The sequence below is a fragment of the Oncorhynchus keta genome, chromosome 34 (assembly GCF_023373465.1).
Source record: "Oncorhynchus keta strain PuntledgeMale-10-30-2019 chromosome 34, Oket_V2, whole genome shotgun sequence".
Taxonomy (NCBI): domain Eukaryota; kingdom Metazoa; phylum Chordata; class Actinopteri; order Salmoniformes; family Salmonidae; genus Oncorhynchus; species Oncorhynchus keta.
Window position 1 is genome coordinate 7540591 of NC_068454.1, and position 24414 is coordinate 7565004.

The window sequence follows — 24414 nt, forward strand, 5'->3', positions numbered from 1 at the left end:
TTGTGACCAGCTTTTGTCTGTTTCCCTAATCCAGCTCTGGGTGCTTTTCTAAGCAGCGTCTTTCCCTTTGGATTGTGGATGCTCCCTGGCAGAAGAGGACAAGTAACCCGTAACCCGGATAAATGGTTTGAGCCTTGGGCTGCCGTGGTTCATCGACTCTGTTCGATGATATGCAGCGTGTGTGTGCTGACAGCTGTTCTGTTGTTTTGAACTTGAGGTTTCTGACATTTCAGGCTCGCAAGGTAAGTATTGTTCTTGGAACCGTGGTGTCTATGGACTTCAGCTGCAGTGGCAACGTGTCAGTCCGCATAGCAAAGTTGCAGTAGGTTTTGGTTCCCTTTATGAGGCTCTGACAGTTCAGGCTTCTCGGCTAAGTATTAGTGAAAAAGGTGGCGTCTGTCACCCCTATTTGGAGCCCGTGGAACCTGTGTGTGCTTGGGCTGCTGTGGGCCTCCTAGTTTGGTGCCCTCTGAGTCGGCTTGAGGTGTGATTGTGTGTCCCCCATAGTATGTTTTACAGAGTGAAGGACTGAAAGGGAACGCACAGTTCTGAATATAACTACTGTTCCCTGAAGGAGAGAATGAGGTATAACCAGTGGCGACCCTTCATTCAGAGCCCCACCTGTTTTGAGCCCCATCTTTTTAGCATATTATTTTGATATTAATACGTGTCACATACCAATTTACAAATAATGTAATAAAGCGGCATACAAACTTCTCTTTTTTGCTTTATTGAGTAAGGCAGCTCCAAAATGCAGGTGTTTCAGCCTAGCTCAGTGCTTTTTGTGGTGGTGGGGAAGCCAGCGGGAAATACACAGTGTAGGGGTTGGTAATGTTTTCAGTTGCACCGTGATTGGGTAATGTTCTCTAGTTGCTCTGTGATTGGCTCAGTGTTCTGTCACTCATGGGGACACTACGTCACCGCCAAGTCTAAGGGTAGAGCTCGAAAATTCAAGCCCCTTGGGTGCTGCCATAGAGTTACATTAGAAGTGCCCATCCAAGAAGGCTCAAGGTCATTGGCCACAGATAAAATCATGTAAAATCACGTTATATCTACAGTAGCTTTGATTGGACTGTCAACATGATACTTTCAAAATCTTAGCTAGCAATCTAGCAGTCATCATCATGAATCAAGTCGACAATTTACTGGCAAATGCTTTTTTAATCCTTGTCATATGAAGAGAAATAATGAAGAGAAATTGTAGATAAACATACTGGTGCTCATTGGACAATTTGGAAATCACAAATTCAACAATGAGTGGTTTAGAAGGAATTAGTGGCAAGCATTGGAAAGCCATCACTAGCCTGCTATTCAGTGGAGTGGGTGTGTGGTCCCAAGTTTGGGTTTGAGGGTCTCTTTTCCAAGCTTAAAAGGATAAACATTCAACATTGGCAATGCTGTCAATCCAGCATAACTTCTGCAGTGCTCAAAACAACTGTAAACTCAGACCTGGGAAATCTGACTTCCATGAGTTCTAGACAAATGGACCTCGGGAAAAAATTGTTCTGACTGGGAAAATACATTTTGATCGGTCCTCCAACTCGGAATTGCAAGTCGTAAATTCTGGCCTCTTCCAGAGCTCTGACCTGAAGATCACTGATGTCATCATGAATCAACCTTGTTTTTTTCCTTGTTCCCAGTTGTCTTGAAAGCACCATAAATACAGAGAATGCCAGCCAGACTTTGATGACAACATTTGCCCACGAAGGACTGCCGTACCACGTTTCCTGTTCAAGTGAGCACAGCACAACAAGGTGAGTCCAAAAACATCTTGTATGCTTCTGCTTAAATGATGTAATATGACAGGGAGATATGTATACTGTGGCTGAGAAAGTAATACTCAGTGTATGTTGTGTAGTAAGACGCTAGTAGCCCATGTGCCCCACCCTAATAATTTGGTCCCTGTTCTGACTTGGTGGTGCACATGTAGCCTATAGCCTGTTTTAGTGAAATTTAATCACTGAATATTGTAAGAGCTTTCATTGTCTGCTTATATATACCCCCTGTATTTACCCTACAGTTCTGACTTGGTGTATAGGGAGAACACTGTAAGAACGGCCCATGTTCTGAATTCTGTCGCTGCACATTTCAAAAGTGCTGAACAAATTATTGACAACATCCATCCTAGCTCGCTCATTAATGTCGTAATCAAAATTACAGATGGCCTGCTATCCGCTTATTGTCCCCTTATACCATAGTTTGTACATCTCAATTGTCAGTATAAACCACATTTATTAAAGCAAGTCAGCCATATAAGCTATGTTTTTTTAAAGGTAGTAAATGAGGCTGAATTAACTGTTTTCACTGGCAGACAAGGCTCAGCTGATAGCCTGTTGTTGTAGTGGTAAGGTGTTGGGACTGGGACTCTGCTGGTGGGACTCTGCTGTCAGGACTCTGCTGTTGGGACAGCTTTATGTAGGCCCTAACAGTGTGTGGGCACCGTTTGTCACCGTTATAGTGCAATTCATGTATCGTTTAGTGTTTTGTTCTGTAGTGGCTTTGCTGGCATGCATCTAAAAAAAAAGTTTGCCCCACCAAGATTTACACACTAAAATCTCCACTGGGTATAGCACATTTTGGGGTTTGGGCTCCCTGAAGAGCCGTACTGAATTGAGGAAATGAATGCAAGACACGGTATTATAGCCAGGAAGGCAAGGCTTCCGAGGGTGGGCTCGGCATCCATTGGCTAATTGGGCGTGATTTGTTTCTTCAGGTGAATGTGATTGGTCGTTGACTCCCCATAGTATGCTATACCTCGTTCCCTTCTTCAGAGAACAATAGTTATATTCATAACTGTACGTTTGGAAAATCACCAGGTTTTTTTTTCTTCTTTTTAATCCTACCCTGTGATGTCACAGAGAAGCATTTTCTAGGACCTTATCTTTATAACCTCATGTTATAGAAACACACTGTTTTCACATATGTAGACACTGGTTTCGTTCTGGAGATAACAATTATGAGATTTTAAAGTGGCGGAATTGCCCTTTAACGTTGCACTTGAAAACGCACTTGATCTAACGCCTGACTTATAGAACAGCGAAGTGCGTCATTGTATGCTTTTTTTTTTTGCCCTCCCGCATCACTTTATACACAGAATATCTCCGTTAAACATAGAATCACATAGTTTATCCGCGACCTCCGATAACTGCAGAACAAATTTGACAAAAAAAAAGCTAATGATAATGTCTTTACAATTGATATAAACAAGAAACGCATCAAAAAAATTCTGGGTCAAAATCATCTGTCTTGGTGAAGCTGGTAAGTGAAGGTCGGGGCTGGGGTTGACAGTAGAGATAGTGAAGCTCGGGGCTGGGGTTGACAGTAGAGATAGTGAAGCTCGGGGCTGGGGTTGACAGTAGAGATAGTGAAGCTCGGGGCTGGGGTTGACAGTAGAGATAGTGAAGCTCGGGGCTGGGGTTGACAGTAGAGATAGTGAAGCTCGGGGCTGGGGTTGACAGTAGAGATAGTGAAGCTCGGAGCTGGGTATGACAGTAGAGATAGTGAAGCTCGGGGCTGGGGTTGACAGTAGAGATAGTGAAGCTCGGGGCTGGGGTTGACAGTAGAGATGACTGGCTGACTTGTCACTGTTGATGATGGCGCTCAACCTTGTTTGGAAGGCAATAAAAGAAGAAGGGTGATAGGGGGAATCTGCATATTTGTCATTAAAAGATGAAGGGTGATAGGGGAATCTACATATTTGTCATTAAAAGATGAAGGGTGATAGGGGAATCTACATATTTGTCATTAAAAGATGAAGGGTGATAGGGGAATCTACATATTTGTCATTAAAAGATGAAGGGTGATAGGGGGAATCTACATATTTGTCATTAAAAGATGAAGGGTGATAGGGGGAATCTACATATTTGTCATTAAAAGATGAAGGGTGATAGGGGGAATCTACATATTTGTCATTAAAAGATGAAGGGTGATAGGGGGAATCTACATATTTGTCATTAAAAGATGAAGGGTGATAGGGGGAATCTACATATTTGTCATTAAAAGATGAAGGGTGATAGGGGGAATCTGCATATTTGTCATTAAAAGATGAAGGGTGATAGGGGGAATCTGCATATTTGTCATTAAAAGATGAAGGGTGATAGGGGGAATCTACATATTTGTCATTAAAAGATGAAGGGTGATAGGGGGAATCTACATATTTGTCATTAAAACAAAAGCCCAGAATGGGAGACCTGCCAATGCAGACACCAGGCAGAGTCCTTATCAAATCAAATTGTATTTGTCACATGCTCTGAATTCTACAGGTCTACCCTTACCGTGAAATGCTTACAACCAACAATGTGGTTTTAAGGAAATAGAGTTTAAAAAAATATTCACTAAATAAACTCAAGTAACATTTTTAAAATAAAGACTAACACAAGAACACAACAATAATGAGGTTATTTACAGGGGGTACCGACCGATGGTGGGTTTTGTCCATTTTCTCTCACACTGTACTCTTGAGGACTGTTGTAGAACAAGCTGACTAAAAACACTGGTTTGCTGTACCACCCTGATCATTAGGAAAGTATTCCACAGCTCGTAACAGCATCAGCATCTCCAACCTCTATTTACATAACACTGAATGTGTCAGCATATGTTCAATATATTCTAGAAATGCTTTTTCCCTTATATCCACACACACGATGGTTGGTATATGAACATGAACACTTTGCCTCACATGCCGAACATGATGTACTAAGTGCGGACTCTGTTTACATTTTACATCATTATATATTTTTGGATCATCACTATGTTGCATGTCTTGGCTACTGTTCCCGTAGGTGGTCTTCAGCAGGTTCTGCAGACCGTACGATATCAGAGAGTTGTTTTGCAGCGTTCTGGGTATCCCAAGGTATTGCTTTGCTCAGCTCTCTTTTCCTCTCTTTAGTCTTAAGTATTTGTCTTTGATCCTTTCATTTTCATGTCCTCTTGACTGGTTTTCTACTTAAGCAATAAGGCACCTTGGGGGTTTGTGGTGTATATAGCCAATATACCACGGCTAAAGGCTGTTCTTATGCACGACGCAACGCGGAATGCCTGGATACAGAACTTAGCCGTGGTATATTGGCTATATACCACAAACCCCCAAGGTGCCTTATTGTTATTATAAAGTGGTTACCAACGTAATTGGAGCAGTAAAAAATGCTATACCATGGCTGTCAGCCAATCAGCATTCAGGGCTCAAACCACCCAGTTTCTGTTTTGACACTTCTATTAGATGAGTACACAACCATAATGAAAGGATACAAGGTCATAGGTTCCAGTAGTCTTGACTATCTCTCACTTGGTTTCTTTGATTGATATTTTGGAATGTGCCAAACGCCTACACCCTCTTCATTGAACTGTAGTGGGACACATCCTCAGAGAGAGTGTCCCTACTTTGTCTGTTTTGGACAGGAACACCACCTTGTCTCTGCTGGACTCCACAGGAGCCATGGTGTCCATCGACCCCAACATGTCACACAACACCGAGAGATAGGCGCTGTCGCGTTCACATTTATAGAAAAACATTACACATTGGTCCGTGAAGGTACAATCTGTAATTTCAGCAGCCTAAGCTCACAAGCATAATAAATGATGTTCTTCAAGGGTTACTGGTTATATCATTGAAATGTCCATTGAACAGAAGGACATATCCCAGATTGTGCCCTATGGCCCAGGGTTAGTAAAAAAACACTATCAGATCCAATGTCAGGGTGAAACAGTGAGCCAGATACTGCTCACTCTCACACACACATCCACCAACGTGTCCTCACACTTCAGATGCTGAGTAAGACAGTGGGAGGAAGAGGAGAGGACATTGACAGCACGTCTAATTAGAAGGAAGGGGGGGGGGTGGCGTACAGTATTGGAGTTCCGCACCACTTCCTGTCTAAACTTGTGTGTGTGTGTGTGTTAAAGGTCACCGTACAGCGTGGTGCCCCTGACTGGTGGACAGCTAGCTGGTGAGTCCTAGTGGACCAGGGGTTTTTCACACGCTACGCAAATAAAAACACATTGCTGACAAGCACATACCAAATTAGCTTATATTGTTTCTTTATTTAACTAGGCAAGTCAGTTAAGAACAAATTGTTATTTACAATGACCGCCTACACCGGCCAAATCCTGACGACGCTGGGCCAATTGTGCGCCGCCCTATGGGACAATCACAGCAAGTTGTGATACAGCCTGGATTCGAACCAGGGTGTCTGTAGTGACGCCTCCAGCACTGAAATGCAGTGCCTTAGACTGCTGCGCCACTCGGGAGAGCGCGGGCTCCTAAAATAAATGCCCTTTATATTAGTCACATCACATTTGTATTGCCTCATTAACCTATATTAAACATAAATCACTGACTTCCATGAGCACAAACACACATCGCCTTGTCCTACACTCTTAAAACAAAAAGGTGCCAAATAGAACCTAAAAGGGTTCTTCGGCTGTCCCCAATAGGAGAACCCTTCGAAGAACCCTTTTCGTTTCCAGTTAGAACCCTTATTATTGTTACTGTTAAAATAAGGATCCTGAATTTTCCTGAATGTTTTGAAACTTTTGAGTGTGGTGGCCGTGTAATGAATGTTCAGCCCACACTGATACGACCAATACATTCAAATGTAACTCGCACAAGTCAATGGGTCGCAAAATGCCACTAAATCGTTGCAGTCTGGAGCCCTGTGTCCCTTGACAGACTGTAGCTGTATTGTAATCAAAGGTCTGTCAGTAGTAGTGGTCTGATAGGTTGCAGCAAACTAACTAGCTACCCTAGTGGTTAGCGTGTTGGACTAGTAACCGAGAAGGTTGCAAGTTCAAACCCCCGAGCTGACAAGGTACAAATCTGTCGTTCTACCCCTGAACAGGCAGTTAACCCACTGTTCCTAGGCCGTCCATTAAATACGAATTTGCTCTTAACTGACTTGCCTATTTAAATAAAGGTATTAAATTATCTATCTGTTATTACCTGAGCGTATTATGCTCTAAATGTGAATGGGACAGCGCCTACCTCGGTGTTTTGTGGCGTGGATGGGGTCGATGATATATATATATTGAGCTTTCAGATGTCTCTCCAGGCTGGTAGTATTTTTTCCAATGATGTACAGTGACTTTGACCCCTTTACTTTTTCCACATTTTGTTACGTTACAGCCTTATTCTAAAATGGATTGCATTGTTTTTTTCCTAATCAATCTACACACAATAAAAAAAAAAAATTTAAAACTGAAATACCACATTTACATAAGTATTCAGACCCTTTACTCAGTACTTTGTTGAAGCACCTTTTGGCAGTGATTACAGCATTGTGTCTTCTTGGGTATGATGCTACAAGCTTGGCACACCTGTATTTTGGGAGTTTCTCCCATTCTTCTCTGCAGATCCTCTCAAGCTCTGTCAGGTTGGATGGGGAGTGTTGCTGCACAGCTATTTTCAGGTCTCTTCAGAGATGTTCGATTGGGTTCAAGTCCGGGCTCTGGCTGGGCCACTCAAGGACATTCAGAGACTTGTCCCAAAGCCACTCCTGCGCTGTCTTGGTTGTGTGCTTTGGGTCATTGTCCTGTTGGAAGGTCCGGAGCGCTCTGGAGCAGGTTTTCATCAAGGATCTCTCTGTACTTTGCTCTGTTCATCTTTGCCTCAATCCGGATTAGTCTCCCAGTCCCTGCTGCTGAAAAACATCCCCACAGCATGATGCTACCACACCAGCCTTCACCGTAGGGATGGTGTCATCCAGACGTGACACTTTGCATTCAGGCCAAAGAGTTCACTCTTCGTTTCATCAGACCAGAGAATCTTGTTTCTCATGGTCTGAGAGTCTTTAGGTGCCTTTTGGTAAACTCCAAGCGGGCTGTCAGGTGCCTTACAGAGGAGTGACTTCCGTCTGGCCACTCTACCATAAAGGCCTGATTGGTGGAGTGTTGCAGAGATGTTTGTCCTTCTGGAAGGTTCTCCCATCTCCACAGAGGAACGCTAGAGCTCTGTCGGAGTGACCATCAGGGCCTTGGGCCCTGACCAAGGCCATTCTCCCGTGATTGCTCAGTTTGGCCGTGTGGCCAGCTCTAGGAAGAGTGTTGGTGGTTCCAAACTTCTTCCATTTAAGAATGATGGCGGCCACTGTGTTCTTGGGGACCTTCAATGCTGCAGACATTTTTTGGTACCCTTCCCCAGATCTGTGCCTCGACACAATCCTGTCTCAGAGCTCTACAGACAATTCCTTCGACCTCATGGCTTGGGTTTTACTCTGACATGCACTGTCAACTGTGGGACCTTATATAGACAGAATCAGAGTAGAAATCATAAACCTATTAAAAACAGTACTGTAGCAATTAGGTTTGTGTAGTAGGCTAGAGGCTCAATACATTATTGGCTATTAAAAACAGTACTGTAGCAATTAGGTTTGTGTAGTAGGCTAGAGGCTCAATACATTATTGTCTATTATTGAATTGCCATATCAATGTTCTTCCCAGACCATTTTACACAATTCTTGGAAGCTAAAAATGTCCCAGTTCTCCCATTGCCAGACATGTCACCCATTGAGCAAATTTGGGATACTCTGGATCGACGTGTACGACAGCGTATTTCAGTTCCCGCCAATATCCAAGCATCTTCGTACAGCCATTGAAGAGGAGTGGGAGAACATTCCACAGGCCACAATCAACAGCCTGATCAACCCTATGTGAAGGAGGTGTCGCGCTGCATGAGGCCGTGCCTCACACCAGATACCGACTGGTTTTCTCATCCACACCCCTACCTTTTTTATCAAGGTATCTGTGACCAAAAGATTAGTTTCTGTATTCCCATTCATGTGAAATCCATAGACTAGGGCTTAATGAATTTATTTCAATTGACAGATTGATATGTGAACCTCATATGAACTGTAAAATCTTTGAAATGGTTGCGTGTTGCGTTTTATATTTTTGTTCGGTGTATGTTGTATTATACAGGGCAGGAAAAGAGACCTAAGTCTCAATATGTCTTCCCTGTTAAAATAAAGATGAAATAAAAACATAATAAATAATGCATTTCTATAGCTTCCAAAATATTTTTTACAATGGTGGGAGAGAGCCAAGATGGAGGCACAGTAGCTTCAGCACAATGGCGGGGGAGAGCCAAGATGGAGGCACGGTGGCTTCAGCACAATGGCGGGGGAGAGCCAAGATGGAGGCACGGTGGCTTCAGCACAATGGTGGCACGGTGGCTTTAGCACAATGGTGGGGAGGGCCAAGATGTGGGCACGGTGGCTTTAGCACAATGGTGGGGAGGGCCAAGATGTGGGCACGGTGGCTTCAGCACAATGGCGGGGGAGAGCCAAGATGGAGGCACGGTGGCTTCAGCACAATGGTGGCACGGTGGCTTTAGCACAATGGTGGGGAGGGCCAAGATGTGGGCACGGTGGCTTTAGCACAATGGTGGGGAGGGCCAAGATGTGGGCACAATGGCTTCAGCACAATGGTGGGGAGGGCCAAGATGTGGGCACGGTGGCTTTAGCACAATGGTGGGGGAGGGCCAAGATGGAGGCACGGTGGCTTTAGCACAATGGTGGGGGAGAGCCAAGATGGAGGCACGGTGGCTTTAGCACAATGGTGGGGGAGGGCCAAGATGGAGGCATGGTGACTTCAACACACTGGTGGGGGAGAGCCAAGATGGAGGCACGATGACTTCAACACACTGGTGGTGGAGGGCCAAGATGGAGGCATGGTGACTTCAACACACTGGTGGGGGAGGGCCTAGATGAGGGCACGGTGACTTCAACATAGCGCCCCTATCAGTCATTGCATTCGGTCTTGTTTGAATCGACACGATAAGTGAAGTGGCTTCTTTTTCTACCGGGTGCTTGTACCACCGGTAGAGTAGCCATGGCGTGCCTTATTTGCATCAGTGATTTGTAACCTGGGCGTGGTATTTATTTTCCACCAATTACAGCATTGCAACATTGCAGTGAGAAAGCCTTACAATTCTGAAAATGCCATGCATGCTTTTGATTGGACCAAACAAATAACACTGAAAAGCCCTCTCATTCTCTCTAAAACATCTTGTCCAGTCCATTTACTAGTTAAACATCTTGTCACAGACAAAATCTAGTCAGCCGAAATGAAAAATCTGTTTATCTGGGACTATTTACTCAGTTTCCGTCTCGTCAATTGCCACTGAAATATAGGTGTTTGACAAATATATTTACAAAAGTAACACACACACACTTAGCCACATACCTGACGTGCAAACAGCACGTAAAAGAGCATAATCAATAACATGTTTAGGCAATAGACACACTTAGACAAACACACACACACACTATTTCATTAACTGTCTTGCTTGGTTACAACAACATATTGTCCTCATCACTCAAACAAAAGAGCACACAGACAAACCAGCTCAACATCTGGGGGGGGGAAAAGTCCATAAACAAACAGGTTTTTGTCTTTGTTCCCGATCTTTACTGCAGTCACCTGTTTCAATTCCACATCACTCAAATGGGTTGTTTTTATTACAACGATGTAACCTTCTGGGTAGTGATACAGACACACACTATCTGTGGCTGTCGTGGAGGCGAGGCTTAGTATGGTCCTAACCTCTGACCCCTGGTGAAACAGTGTTCTGGCGTTTATGTGACACGGTGTACAATGGGACCCGGCCAACCGGTGGTTTTACTAGTTCACATACCTGCACTTTTATTGGCCTCTCAGGTGAACTTTGGCCACCGCTTTGCTCTGCAACAATAGCAGGGCTGTGTTTTTGTCATTTAGTTATAAGTGTCTTGTTAAGATATCAAGCTGGCACCATCTTCAAACACCACTACTGTATTCAGCGGGCACCATCTCCAAACACCACTACTGTATTCAGCGGGCACCATCTCCAAACACCACTACTGTATTCAGCGGGCACCATCTCCAAACACCACTACTGTATTCAACTGGCACCATCACCAAACACCACTACTGTATTCAGCGGGCACCATCTCCAAACACCACTACTGTATTCAGCGGGCACCATCTCCAAACACCACTACTGTATTCAGCGGGCACCATCTCCAAACACCACTACTGTATTCAGCGGGCACCATCTCCAAACACCACTACTGCATTCAGCGGGCACCATCTCCAAACACCTACTGCATTCAACTGGCACCATCTCCAAACACCACTACTGTATTCAGCTGGCACCATCTCCAAACACCACTACTGTATTCAGCGGGCACCATCTCCAAACATCACTACTGTATTTAACTGGCACCATCTCCAAACAACACTACTGTATTCAGCGGGCACCATCTCCAAACACCACTACTGTATTCAGCGGGCACCATCACCAAACACCACTACTGTAATCAGCTGGCACCATCTCCAAACACCACTACTGTATTCAACTGGCACCATCTCCAAACACCACTACTGCATTCAGCGGGAACCATCTCCAAACACCACTACTGTATTCAACTGGCACCATCTCCAAACACCACTACTGTATTCAACTGGCACCATCTCCAAACACCACTACTGCATTCAGCTGGCACCATCTCCAAACACCACTACTGTATTCAACTGGCACCATCTCCAAACACCACGACTGTATTCAACTGGCACCATCTCCAAACATCACTACTGTATTCAGTAGTGAGACAGAAAAAAAACAATTACTCCCTCTTCTTTTGCCATCTGTTGTGTCGCTTTCATTCTCTCGTTGCCACTAGATTACATAAGGTGTGTGTGTGTGTGTGTGTGTGTGTGTGTGTGTGTGTGTGTGTGTGTGTGTGTGTGTGTGTGTGTGTGTGTGTGTGTGTGTGTGTGTGTGTGTGTGTGTGTGTGTGTGTGTGTGTGTGTGTGTGTGTGTGTGTGTGTGTGTGTGTGTGTGTGTGTGTGTGTGTGTGAGAAGGGCCAATCAATATCTGTTACACCGCCAGGCTCCGTTCTAATGAAGGCAGATAGTTGAGTGAAGGCTTCAGGCAGATAGTTGAGTGAAGGCTTCAGGCAGATAGTTGAGTGAAGGCTTCAGTCAGTTGAGTGAAGGCTTCAGGCAGATAGTTGAGTGAAGGCTTCAGGCCGATAGTTGAGTGTATCAGACCTGTGTGCAGTGTTGTCTTTATAACACAGAGTGAAGTGGTATGAGTTTGAGCTTTTCTGTGTAGTACCATCCTACACCTTCCTTCCCCCATAAAGAGGAACTCTAACAGAATGTATTGACACAGGTGGCAGAGCAGTTTTCCAGGTAAGAGCACTGATATTGCTTTCATGGACATTTTGCGTCTTCGTAAATGCTTTTTCTCTCTCTGGTTTTCGTAAATGCTTGCTATTTGTCTGTTACTATATTAATGCGTGTGCTGCTTTCAGATAATCAATACTTTCTGTCCCTGTTGTTCTCTCCCCTTCCCTCCCTCCCTTGCTATCTCTATCCTTCTACTAATTTTCTCTCTATTTTCCATCTCTCTCCTTGTCTCTCTCTGTCCATCTCTCTCATTGTTTCTCTCTGTCCATCACTCTCTCTCTCTGTCCTCCTCTCTCCTTTTCTCTCTGTCCATCTCTCTCTCTCTCTCTGTAGATCTCTCTCCTTTTATCTCTCTCTCTGCCCATCTCTCTCTCTTGCTCTCTCTGTCCATCACTTTTTTGTCTCTGCAGAGCGTTTAAAATCAACGTACTGAAGACGGAGGTGACAAACCGCTTGGCGATGTTGGAGAAGAGAGGTGAGCGTGAGTCACACAGTACTGTGTCTGTCTGTGTTTTTATTTCTCCCCAGAGTGGAGGCAGCCTCTTATATCACAGTGAGTTTCTCCCCAGAGAGGAAGCAGCCTCTTATATCACAGTGAGTTTCTCCCCTAGAGAGGCAGCCTCTTATATCACAGTGAGTTTCTCCCCTAGAGAGGAAGCCTCTTATATCACAGTGAGTTTCTCCCCTAGAGAGGAAGCCTCTTATATCATAGTGAGTTTCTCCCCAGAGTGGAGGCAGCCTCTTATATCACAGTGAGTTTCTCCCCGAGAGAGGAAGCAGCCTCTTATATCACAGTGAGTTTCTCCCCTAGAGAGGAAGCCTCTTATATCAGTGAGTTTCTCCCCAGAGAGGAAGCAGCCTCTTATATCACAGTGAGTTTCTCCCCTAGAGAGGAAGCCTCTTATATCACAGTGAGTTTCTCCCCTAGAGAGGAAGCCTCTTATATCACAGTGAGTTTCTCCCCAGAGAGGAAGCAGCCTCTTATATCACAGTGCATGTCCAGTTACCTGCCATGGGGAATAGTAAGGGGACCGCAGAGCAGATACCCTGAAATGCAGACAATAGAAGAATGCAATATAGTCCTTTAAGATGCTTTGGTTATCAGGAGACTTTTAGTTAAAGCGTGACATACAATGATTCAAAATAACTCAAATGGAATACCAAGCAGATGCCCTGAGAACCATGCAGATGCCCTGAGAACCAAGCGGATGCCCTGAGAACCAAGCAGATGCCCTGAGAACCAAGCAGATGCCCTGAGAACCATGCAGATGCCCTGAGAACCATGCAGATGGCCTGAGAACCATGCAGATGCCCTGAGAACCAAGCGGATGCCCTGAGAACCAAGCGGATGCCCTGAGAACCAAGCGGATGCCCTGAGAACCAAGCGGATGCCCTGAGAACCAAGCGGATGCCCTGAGAACCAAGAGGACGTCCTGAGAACCAACCGGATGCCCTGAAACCGTAATACCAAGCAGATGGCCTGAAACAGTATTCAGTATTACATTTACATTTGAGCAATCTCACCTTTTTAATTCAGCGATTAACCTAGCTGTTCCGTAACCTAGATGTTCAGTAACCTAGCTGTTCAGTAACCGAGATGTTCATTAACCTAGCTGTTCAGTAACCTAGCTGTTCAGTAACCTAGCTGTTCAGTAACCTAGCTGTTCAGTAACCTAGCTGTTCAGTAACCTAGCTCTTCACTAACCTAGATGTTCATTAACCTAGCTGTTCAGTAACCTAGCTGTTCAGTAACCTAGCTGTTCACTAACCTAGCTGTTCAGTAACCTAGCTGTTCATTAACCTAGCTGTTCATTAACCTAGCTGTTCATTAACCTAGCTGTTCACTAACCTAGCTGTTCATTAACCTAGCTGTTCATTAACCTAGCTGTTCACTAACCTAGCTGTTCATTAACCTAGCTGTTCACTAACCTAGCTGTTCACTAACCTAGCTGTTCAGTAACCTAGCTGTTCATTAACCTAGCTGTTCACTAACCTAGCTGTTCATTAACCGAGGTGTTCAGTAACCTAGATGTTCAGTAACCTAGCTGTTCAGTAACCTAGCTGTTCACTAACCTAGCTGTTCACTAACCTAGCTGTTCATTAACCTAGCTGTTCATTAACCTAGCTGTTCACTAACCTAGCTGTTCATTAACCTAGCTGTTCACTAACCTAGCTGTTCACTAACCTAGCTGTTCATTAACCTAGCTGTTCATTAACCTAGCTGTTCACTAACCTAGCTGTTCACTAACCTAGCTGTTCAGTAACCTAGCTGTTCACTAACCTAGCTGTTCATTAACCTAGCTGTTCATTAACCTAGCTGTTCACTAACATAGCTGTTCACTAACCTAGCTGTTCATTAACCTAGCTGTTCACTAACCTAGCTGTTCACTAACCTAGCTGTTCAGTAACCTAGCTGTTCATTAACCTAGCTGTTCACTAACCTAGCTGTTCATTAACCGAGGTGTTCAGTAACCTAGATGTTCATTAACCTAGCTGTTCAGTAACCTAGCTGTTCAGTAACCTAGCTGTTCAGTAACCTAGCTGTTCACTAACCTAGCTGTTCATTAACCTAGCTGTTCATTAACCTAGCTGTTCATTAACCTAGCTGTTCACTAACCTAGCTGTTCACTAACCTAGCTGTTCAGCAACCTAGCTGTTCACTAACCTAGCTGTTCACTAACCTAGCTGTTCATTAACCTAGCTGTTCACTAACCTAGCTGTTAATTAACCTAGCTGTTCATTAACCTAGCTGTTCACTAACCTAGCTGTTCACTAACCTAGCTGTTCATTAACCTAGCTGTTCACTAACCTAGCTGTTCATTAACCTAGCTGTTCATTAACCTAGCTGTTCACTAACCTAGCTGTTCACTAACCTAGCTGTTCACTAACCTAGCTGTTCATTAACCTAGCTGTTCATTAACCTAGATGTTCAGTAACCTAGCTGTTCACTAACCTAGCTGTTCATTAACCTAGCTGTTCACTAACCTAGCTGTTCACTAACCTAGCTGTTCATTAACCTAGCTGTTCATTAACCTAGCTGTTCACTAACCTAGCTGTTCATTAACCTAGCTGTTCATTAACCTAGCTGTTCATTAACCTAGCTGTTCATTAACCTAGCTGTTCATTAACCTAGCTGTTCACTAACCTAGCTGTTCACTAACCTAGCTGTTCATTAACCTAGCTGTTCACTAACCTAGCTGTTCACTAACCTAGCTGTTCATTAACCTAGCTGTTCACTAACCTAGCTGTTCAGTAACCTAGCTGTTCATTAACCTAGCTGTTCACTAACCTAGCTGTTCACTAACCTAGCTGTTCATTAACCTAGCTGTTCACTAACCTAGCTGTTCACTAACCTAGCTGTTCATTAACCTAGCTGTTCACTAACCTAGCTGTTCAGTAACCTAGCTGTTCATTAACCTAGCTGTTCACTAACCTAGCTGTTCACTAACCTAGCTGTTCACTAACCTAGCTGTTCACTAACCTAGCTGTTCATTAACCTAGCTGTTCACTAACCTAGCTGTTCAGTAACCTAGCTGTTCATTAACCTAGCTGTTCACTAACCTAGCTGTTCACTAACCTAGCTGTTCATTAACCTAGCTGTTCATTAACCTAGCTGTTCACTAACCTAGCTGTTCAGTAACCTAGATGTTCATTAACCTAGCTGTTCACTAACCTAGCTGTTCACTAACCTAGCTGTTCATTAACCTAGCTGTTCACTAACCTAGCTGTTCACTAACCTAGCTGTTCACTAACCTAGCTGTTCAGTAACCTAGATGTTCATTAACCTAGCTGTTCATTAACCTAGCTGTTCATTAACCTAGCTGTTCATTAACCTAGCTGTTCATTAACCTAGCTGTTCATTAACCTAGCTGTTCACTAACCTAGCTGTTCATTAACCGAGGTGTTCAGTAACCTAGATGTTCAGTAACCTAGATGTTCAGTAACCTAGCTGTTCACTAACCTAGCTGTTCACTAACCTAGCTGTTCAGTAACCTAGATGTTCATTAACCTAGCTGTTCACTAACCTAGCTGTTCATTAACCTAGCTGTTCATTAACCTAGCTGTTCATTAACCTAGCTGTTCATTAACCTAGCTGTTCACTAACCTAGCTGTTCACTAACCTAGCTGTTCATTAACCTAGCTGTTCATTAACCTAGCTGTTCATTAACCTAGCTGTTCATTAACCTAGCTGTTCATTAACCTAGCTGTTCACTAACCTAGCTGTTCAGTAACCTAGATGTTCATTAACCTAGCTGTTCACTAACCTAGCTGTTCACTAACCTAGCTGTTCATTAACCTAGCTGTTCATTAACCTAGCTGTTCATTAACCTAGCTGTTCACTAACCTAGCTGTTCATTAACCTAGCTGTTCATTAACCTAGCTGTTCACTAACCTAGCTGTTCAGTAACCTAGATGTTCATTAACCTAGCTGTTCACTAACCTAGCTGTTCACTAACCTAGCTGTTCAGTAACCTAGCTGTTCATTAACCTAGCTGTTCATTAACCTAGCTGTTCATTAACCTAGCTGTTCATTAACCTAGCTGTTCACTAACCTAGCTGTTCACTAACCTAGCTGTTCATTAACCTAGCTGTTCATTAACCTAGCTGTTCATTAACCTAGCTGTTCACTAACCTAGCTGTTCACTAACCTAGCTGTTCACTAACCTAGCTGTTCATTAACCTAGCCGTTCATTAACCTAGCCGTTCACTAACCTAGCTGTTCATTAACCTAGATGTTCACTAACCTAGCTGTTCATTAACCTAGCTGTTCACTAACCTAGCTGTTCACTAACCTAGCTGTTCATTAACCTAGCTGTTCATTAACCTAGCTGTTCATTAACCTAGCTGTTCATTAACCTAGCTGTTCACTAACCTAGCTGTTCATTAACCTAGATGTTCAGTAACTGTATGTGGTGCCAGTGTTGGTGTATGGGGCAATCGAACCCTCTCTGAAACTACAGTAAAGTGTGCAGTAAACATTGATGTATGTGAGAGGCATGTTTTAATAGGTTCACTCGCCACTCATTAACTTGACTGGATGGGAAATAGAAATGGTAGCCCGGGAGATGGAGTCATGAAGTGAGGATGTTAAGGTCATGTAACCCCTGGAAGAGGAGGGATTTAAATATTTGGTAGCGTTTCAATGAAGTGTTTTGTATTTATTATGGATCCCCACTCTTCCTGGGATCCAGCAAAATTAAGGCAGTTTATACCATTTTAAATAGATTAAAATACATTCACAGATTTCACAACACACGGTGTGCCCTCAGGCCCTTACTCCACCACTACCACATATCTACAGTACTAAATCCATGTGTATGAATAGTGTGTGTGTGTGTGTGTGTGTGTGTGTGTGTGTGTGTGTGTGTGTGTGTGTGTGTGTGTGTGTGTGTGTGTGTGTGTGTGTGTGTGTGTGTGTGTGTGTGTGTGTGTGTGTGTGTGTGTGTGTGTGTGTGTGTGTGTGTGTGTCTGTGCCAAATGTTTGTGTTGCTTCACAGTCCCCGCTGTTTCATAAGGTTTTTTTAATCTGTTTTTTAAATCAAATTTTACTGCTTGCGACAGTTACTTGATGTGGAATAGAGTTCCATGTAGTCATGGCTCTATGTAGTACTGTGGAATAGAGTTCCATGTAGTCATGGCTCTATGTAGTACTGTGGAATAGAGTTCCATGTAGTCATGGCTCTATGTAGTACTTGTGTGCCTCCCATAGTCTGTTCTGGACTTGGGGACTGTGAAGAGACCTCTTGTGGCATGTCTTGTGGGGTGTGCATGGGTGGCTGAGCTGTGTGCCGGTAGTTTAGACAGACCGCTCGGTGCATTCAATATGTCAATACCTCTCATAAATAAAAGTAGCGATGAAGTCAATCTCTCCTCCACTTTCAGCCAGGAGAGATTGACATGCATATTATTAATATTAGCTCTCTGTGTACATCCAAGGGCCAGCCGTGCTGCCCTGTTCTGAGCCAATTGCAATTTTCCTGAGGCCTTTTTTTTGGCACCTGACCACACGACTGAACAGTAGTCAAGGTGTGACAAAACTAGGGCCTGTAGGACCTGCCTTGTTGATACTGTTGTTAAGAAGGTAGAAACTAGGACCTGTAGGACCTGCCTTGTTGATAGTGTTGTTAAGAAGGTAGAAACTAGAGCCTGTAGGACCTGCCTTGTTGATAGTGTTGTTAAGAAGGTAGAAACTAGGACCTGTAGGACCTGCCTTGTTGATAGTGTTGTTAAGAAGGTAGAAACTAGAGCCTGTAGGACCTGCCTTGTTGATAGTGTTGTTAAGAAGGTAGAAACTAGAGCCTGTAGGACCTGCCTTGTTGATAGTGTTGTTAAGAAGACAGAGCATCGCTTTATTATGGACAGACTTCTGCCCATCTTAGCTACTACTGCATCAGTATGTTTTGACCATGACAGTTTACAGTCTAGTGTTACTCCAAGCAGTTTAGTCATCTCAACTTACTCAATTTCCACATTATGTATTACAAGATTTAGTTGAGGTTTAGGGTTTAGTGAGTGTTTTGTTCTAAATACAATACTTTTAGTTTTATAAATATTTAGGGCTAACTTATTCCTTGCCACCCTCTCTGAAACTAACTGCAGCTCTTCTGTTGAGTTTTACAGTCATCAGTTTTGAGCTATTGAGCAATGAAACTTTGTTCGGCTTTAAAACTTACTTGTGTCTAGTGGTTGTTATACAGTGATTTTGACATTTCAAATTGTCTTACAAACAAAACCTTCCACTAACTTACTGAAACTGGGTCTTTAATTTGATCTTTGAGTCCTGTTGTGTAACACAATAGACTGACGTCATACATTCTCTAGAGTCCATTCCTCTTGTCACGAATCCCTCCGGTAATGTTGCTCATTCTGTGCACCAGTTTCAGAGGTCTACTTGGCCGGCCTCAAGGAACTGAACTGTTGATTACGTACACCTGGTGCCCATTTCTCAATGATTAGTAATTGTATAAGTGTGCCCTTTGGTTCACCATTGGGCTGTTGATTTATTGTTCCAATGTCCGTTTGGTTGTGTGAGTAGCTAGGCGTCGTTTCAGCTTCTGTGCTGCGTGTTTTGTGTATTTGTGCAAATGATTACGGGTCTCGTCCCGTGTTGTATCATTGTGTACTTGTGTTTCTTTCGGGTCTCGCCCCGTTTATTTACAGTGCCTTGCGAAAGTATTCGGCCCCCTTGAACTTTGCGACCTTTTGCCACATTTCAGGCTTCAAACATAAAGATATAAAACTGTATTTTTTTGTGAAGAATCAACAACAAGTGGGACACAATCATGAAGTGGAACGACATTTATTGGATATTTCAAACTTTTTTAACAAATCAAAAACTGAAAAATTGGGCGTGCAAAATTATTCAGCCCCCTTAAGTTAATACTTTGTAGCGCCACCTTTTGCTGCGATTACAGCTGTAAGGGAATACCCCCCTGTATTGGACAAAAATGAATGGCATGTCATTGGCATCGGACAAACCATATACACATTGGCCAATACCACCCAATTCGGCGTTGATTCATCCAAAGTGTATTGCAAATGCCATATGGTAATTGCCAGTTGTAACACTTTAAAAATTCAACAGGGGGCAAATGCGCTCCACCGGGGTTTTTCATATTGGAGATGTAACCCAAATTAATGTCCAAAAGTAAAATTTTGAAAAAATGAACTTTTTTTCAAAAACTTATCACCCCTTAAAAAAGTGCTTTCTGGACCGTTTTTCGAAATTCTTTCGATTTTTTTGTCAATTACACATGTGTAAGAACTGTATGAATATACTTTTGTCCAATTTTATTATCATAATTTTTTAAAAAAAATTTATATGCGCATAAGGAATATGTTTTGTCCAATTCCAATATGATTTCATAGGAAGTCAAAAGTCAAAAGTCAAAAATGTCAAAATTTTGTAAAAAACTTCACACACCCATAAAAAAGTGCTTTCTGGACCGTTTTTCGAAATTCTTTCGATTTTTTGTCAATTACACATGTGTAAGAACTGTATGAATATACTTTTGTCCAATTTTATTATCATAATTTTTTTTTAAAAATTTATATGCGCATAAGGAATATGTTTTGTCCAATTCCAATATGATTTCATAGGAAGTCAAAAGTCAAAAGTCAAAAATGTCAAAATTTTGTAAAAAACTTCACACACCCTTAAAAAAGTGCTTTCTGGACCGTTTTTTGAAATTCTTTCAATTTTTTTGTCAATTACACATGTGTAAGAACTGTATGAATATACTTTTGTCCAATTTTATTATCATAATTTTTTTTTTTTTTTTTTTTTTACATGCGCATAAGGAATATGTTTTGTCCAATTCCAATATGATTTCATAGGAAGTCAAAAGTCAAAAGTCAAAAATGTCAAAATTTTGTAAAAACTTCACACACCCTTAAAAAGTGCTTTCTGGACCGTTTTTGAAATTCTTTCAATTTTTTTGTCAATTACACATGTGTAAGAACTGTATGAATATACTTTTGTCCAATTTTATTATCATATTTTTTTATATATTTTTTAAATTGTGCATAAGGATTTTTTTGTGGGCCAAATGACGTAAGAAATTTGACATGCTCAAAAATCCTGCAGAAATGCAAAATTGACTGGCCTGATGAACTCGGGATGGCCGGGCAGTGATAGTTGTTCCTTTCCATCACTCGTTGTGTTGACTTCATCATGTCCATTTTGTGATGTTTTTCACTATATAATCATATTGCAAGTGCACGTGCATTTGCAATATGTTTCAATGTGCATTTACCATATGAAATTTGACCTTGCTCAAAAATGCAAAATTGACTGGTCTGATGAACACAGGATGGCCGAGCAGTGATAGTTGTACATTTCCATCACTCGTTGTGTTGATTTCATCATCTCCGTTAGGTGATGTTTTTACACTATAGAATCATATTGCAAATGCACGTGCATTGTTGTGCAACTGGTAACCCAAAAATAAAAATATGGTTGTAAATGCATTTACCGGTCATTCTGATATTAATGCTCGCTATGGGAACACAGGATGGCCGGGCAGTGATAGTTGTACATTTCCATCACTCGTTGTGTTGATTTCATCATGTCCATTAGGTGATGTTTTTACACTATAGAATCATATTGCAAGTGCGCGCGCATTTGCAATATGTTTCAATGTGCATTTACCATATGAAATTTGACATGCTCAAAAATGCAAAATTGACTGGTCTGATGGACACAGGATGGCCGAGCAGTGATAGTTGTACATTTCCATCACTCGTTGTGTTGATTTCATCATGTCCATTAGGTGATGTTTTTTCACTATAGAATCATATTGCAAGTGCGCGCGCATTTGCAATATGTTTCAATGTGCATTTACCATATGAAATTTGACATGCTCAAAAATGCAAAATTGACTGGTCTGATGAACACAGGATGGCTGAGCAGTGATAGTTGTACATTTCCATCACCTGTTGTGTTGATTTCATCATGTCCATTTGTTTATGTTTTCTCACTTTTGCAAAGTCACTGTGCATTTGCAATATGGTTCAATGGGCAGGTACCATCACGAATTTGTCATGCTATAAAAATCCTGCAGGAATGTGAAATTGACTGGTCTGATGAACACAGGATGGCCGAGCAGTGATAGTTGTACATTTCCATCACTCGTTGTGTTGATTTCATCATCTCCGTTAGGTGATGTTTTTACACTATAGAATCATATTGCAAATGCACGTGCATTGTTGTGCAACTGGTAACCCAAAAATAAAAATATGGTTGTAAATGCATTTACCGGTCATTCTGATATTAATGCTCGCTATGGGAACACAGGATGGCCGGGCAGTGATAGTTGTCCATTTCCATCACTCGTTGTGTTGATTTCATCATGTCCATTAGGTGATGTTTTTACACTATAGAATCATATTGCAAGTGCGCGCATTTGCAATATGTTTCAATGTGCATTTACCATATGAAATTTGACATGCTCAAAAATGCAAAATTGACTGGTCTGATGGACACAGGATGGCCGAGCAGTGATAGTTGTACATTTCCATCACTCGTTGTGTTGATTTCATCATGTCCATTAGGTGATGTTTTTCACTATAGAATCATATTGCAAGTGCGCGCATTTGCAATATGTTTCAATGTGCATTTACCATATGAAATTTGACATGCTCAAAAATGCAAAATTGACTGGTCTGATGAACACAGGATGGCTGAGCAGTGATAGTTGTACATTTCCATCACCTGTTGTGTTGATTTCATCATGTCCATTTGTTTATGTTTTCTCACTTTTGCAAAGTCACTGTGCATTTGCAATATGGTTCAATGGGCAGGTACCATCACGAATTTGTCATGCTATAAAAATCCTGCAGGAATGTGAAATTGACTGGTCTGATGAACACAGGATGGCCGAGCAGTGATAGTTGTACATTTCCATCACTCGTTGTGTTGATTTCATCATCTCCGTTAGGTGATGTTTTTACACTATAGAATCATATTGCAAATGCACGTGCATTGTTGTGCAACTGGTAACCCAAAAATAAAAATATGGTTGTAAATGCATTTACCGGTCATTCTGATATTAATGCTCGCTATGGGAACACAGGATGGCCGGGCAGTGATAGTTGTACATTTCCATCACTCGTTGTGTTGATTTCATCATGTCCATTAGGTGATGTTTTTACACTATAGAATCATATTGCAAGTGCGCGCGCATTTGCAATATGTTTCAATGTGCATTTACCATATGAAATTTGACATGCTCAAAAATGCAAAATTGACTGGTCTGATGGACACAGGATGGCCGAGCAGTGATAGTTGTACATTTCCATCACTCGTTGTGTTGATTTCATCATGTCCATTAGGTGATGTTTTTTCACTATAGAATCATATTGCAAGTGCGCGCGCATTTGCAATATGTTTCAATGTGCATTTACCATATGAAATTTGACATGCTCAAAAATGCAAAATTGACTGGTCTGATGAACACAGGATGGCTGAGCAGTGATAGTTGTACATTTCCATCACCTGTTGTGTTGATTTCATCATGTCCATTTGTTTATGTTTTCTCACTTTTGCAAAGTCACTGTGCATTTGCAATATGGTTCAATGGGCAGGTACCATCACGAATTTGTCATGCTATAAAAATCCTGCAGGAATGTGAAATTGACTGGTCTGATGAACACAGGATGGCCGAGCAGTGATAGTTGTACATTTCCATCACTCGTTGTGTTGATTTCATCATGTCCATTAGGTGATGTTTTTACACTATAGAATCATATTGCAAATGCACGTGCATTGTTGTGCAACTGGTAACCCAAAAATAAAAATATGGTTGTAAATGCATTTACCGGTCATTCTGATATTAATGCTCGCTATGGGAACACAGGATGGCCGGGCAGTGATAGTTGTACATTTCCATCACTCGTTGTGTTGATTTCATCATGTCCATTAGGTGATGTTTTTACACTATAGAATCATATTGCAAGTGCGCGCGCATTTGCAATATGTTTCAATGTGCATTTACCATATGAAATTTGACATGCTCAAAAATGCAAAATTGACTGGTCTGATGGACACAGGATGGCCGAGCAGTGATAGTTGTACATTTCCATCACTCGTTGTGTTGATTTCATCATGTCCATTAGGTGATGTTTTTTCACTATAGAATCATATTGCAAGTGCGCGCGCATTTGCAATATGTTTCAATGTGCATTTACCATATGAAATTTGACATGCTCAAAAATGCAAAATTGACTGGTCTGATGAACACAGGATGGCTGAGCAGTGATAGTTGTACATTTCCATCACTTGTTGTGTTGATTTCATCATGTCCATTAGGTGATGTTTTTTCACTATAGAATCATATTGCAAATGCACGTGCATTGTTGTGCAACTGGTAACCCAAAAATTAAAATATGGTTGTAAATGCATTTACCGGGACTCCTATTATCCATGCCCGCTATGGGAGTACCCTACTACGGCCCTCTATCTATGGGGGCAGTCCTGAGTGCTTTATGGACTGTTTAAAATATTCTGATGGATACGCATGTTGTGCAACTGGTGATTGAAAATAGGCACCTGGTAACCCAAAAATGAAAATATGGTTGTGAATGCATTTACCGGTCATTCTGATATTAATGCCCGCTATGGGAACACAGGATGGCCGAGCAGTGATAGTTGTACATTTCCATCACTCGTTGTGTTGATTTCATCATGTCCATTAGGTGATGTTTTTACACTATAGAATCATATTGCAAGTGCGCGCGCATTTGCAATA

General features: G+C 42.2%; 1 protein-coding gene and 1 long non-coding RNA gene across 11 annotated transcripts in view; both read left to right on the forward strand.

Moving 5' to 3' along the window:
* Positions 1-24414, forward strand: part of LOC118366572 (high affinity cGMP-specific 3',5'-cyclic phosphodiesterase 9A-like) — a 66702-nt gene that overhangs the window by 15319 nt on the left and 26969 nt on the right. For 3 of the 10 annotated variants that reach the window (XR_008089617.1, XM_052492836.1, XM_052492838.1), the window contains 2 exons: positions 1641-1754; positions 12577-12647. Coding sequence is in view for 6 of the 10 variants with exons in the window: in XM_052492836.1 (XP_052348796.1) it covers positions 1641-1754; positions 12577-12647 (185 nt within the window). In the remaining 4 variants the exon portion in view is untranslated. Of the gene's footprint in view, positions 1-1640; positions 1755-4781; positions 4853-12499; positions 12648-13331; positions 13628-24414 lie in introns of all 10 variants that reach the window. The other 7 variants (XM_052492844.1, XM_052492843.1, XM_052492841.1 and 4 more) reach the window with 7 other exon arrangements.
* LOC127914967 (uncharacterized) lies at positions 20714-23967 on the forward strand. The gene is made up of 3 exons (XR_008089620.1): positions 20714-21245; positions 22606-22806; positions 23389-23967. It is a non-coding gene; the product is annotated as an uncharacterized LOC127914967 (long non-coding RNA).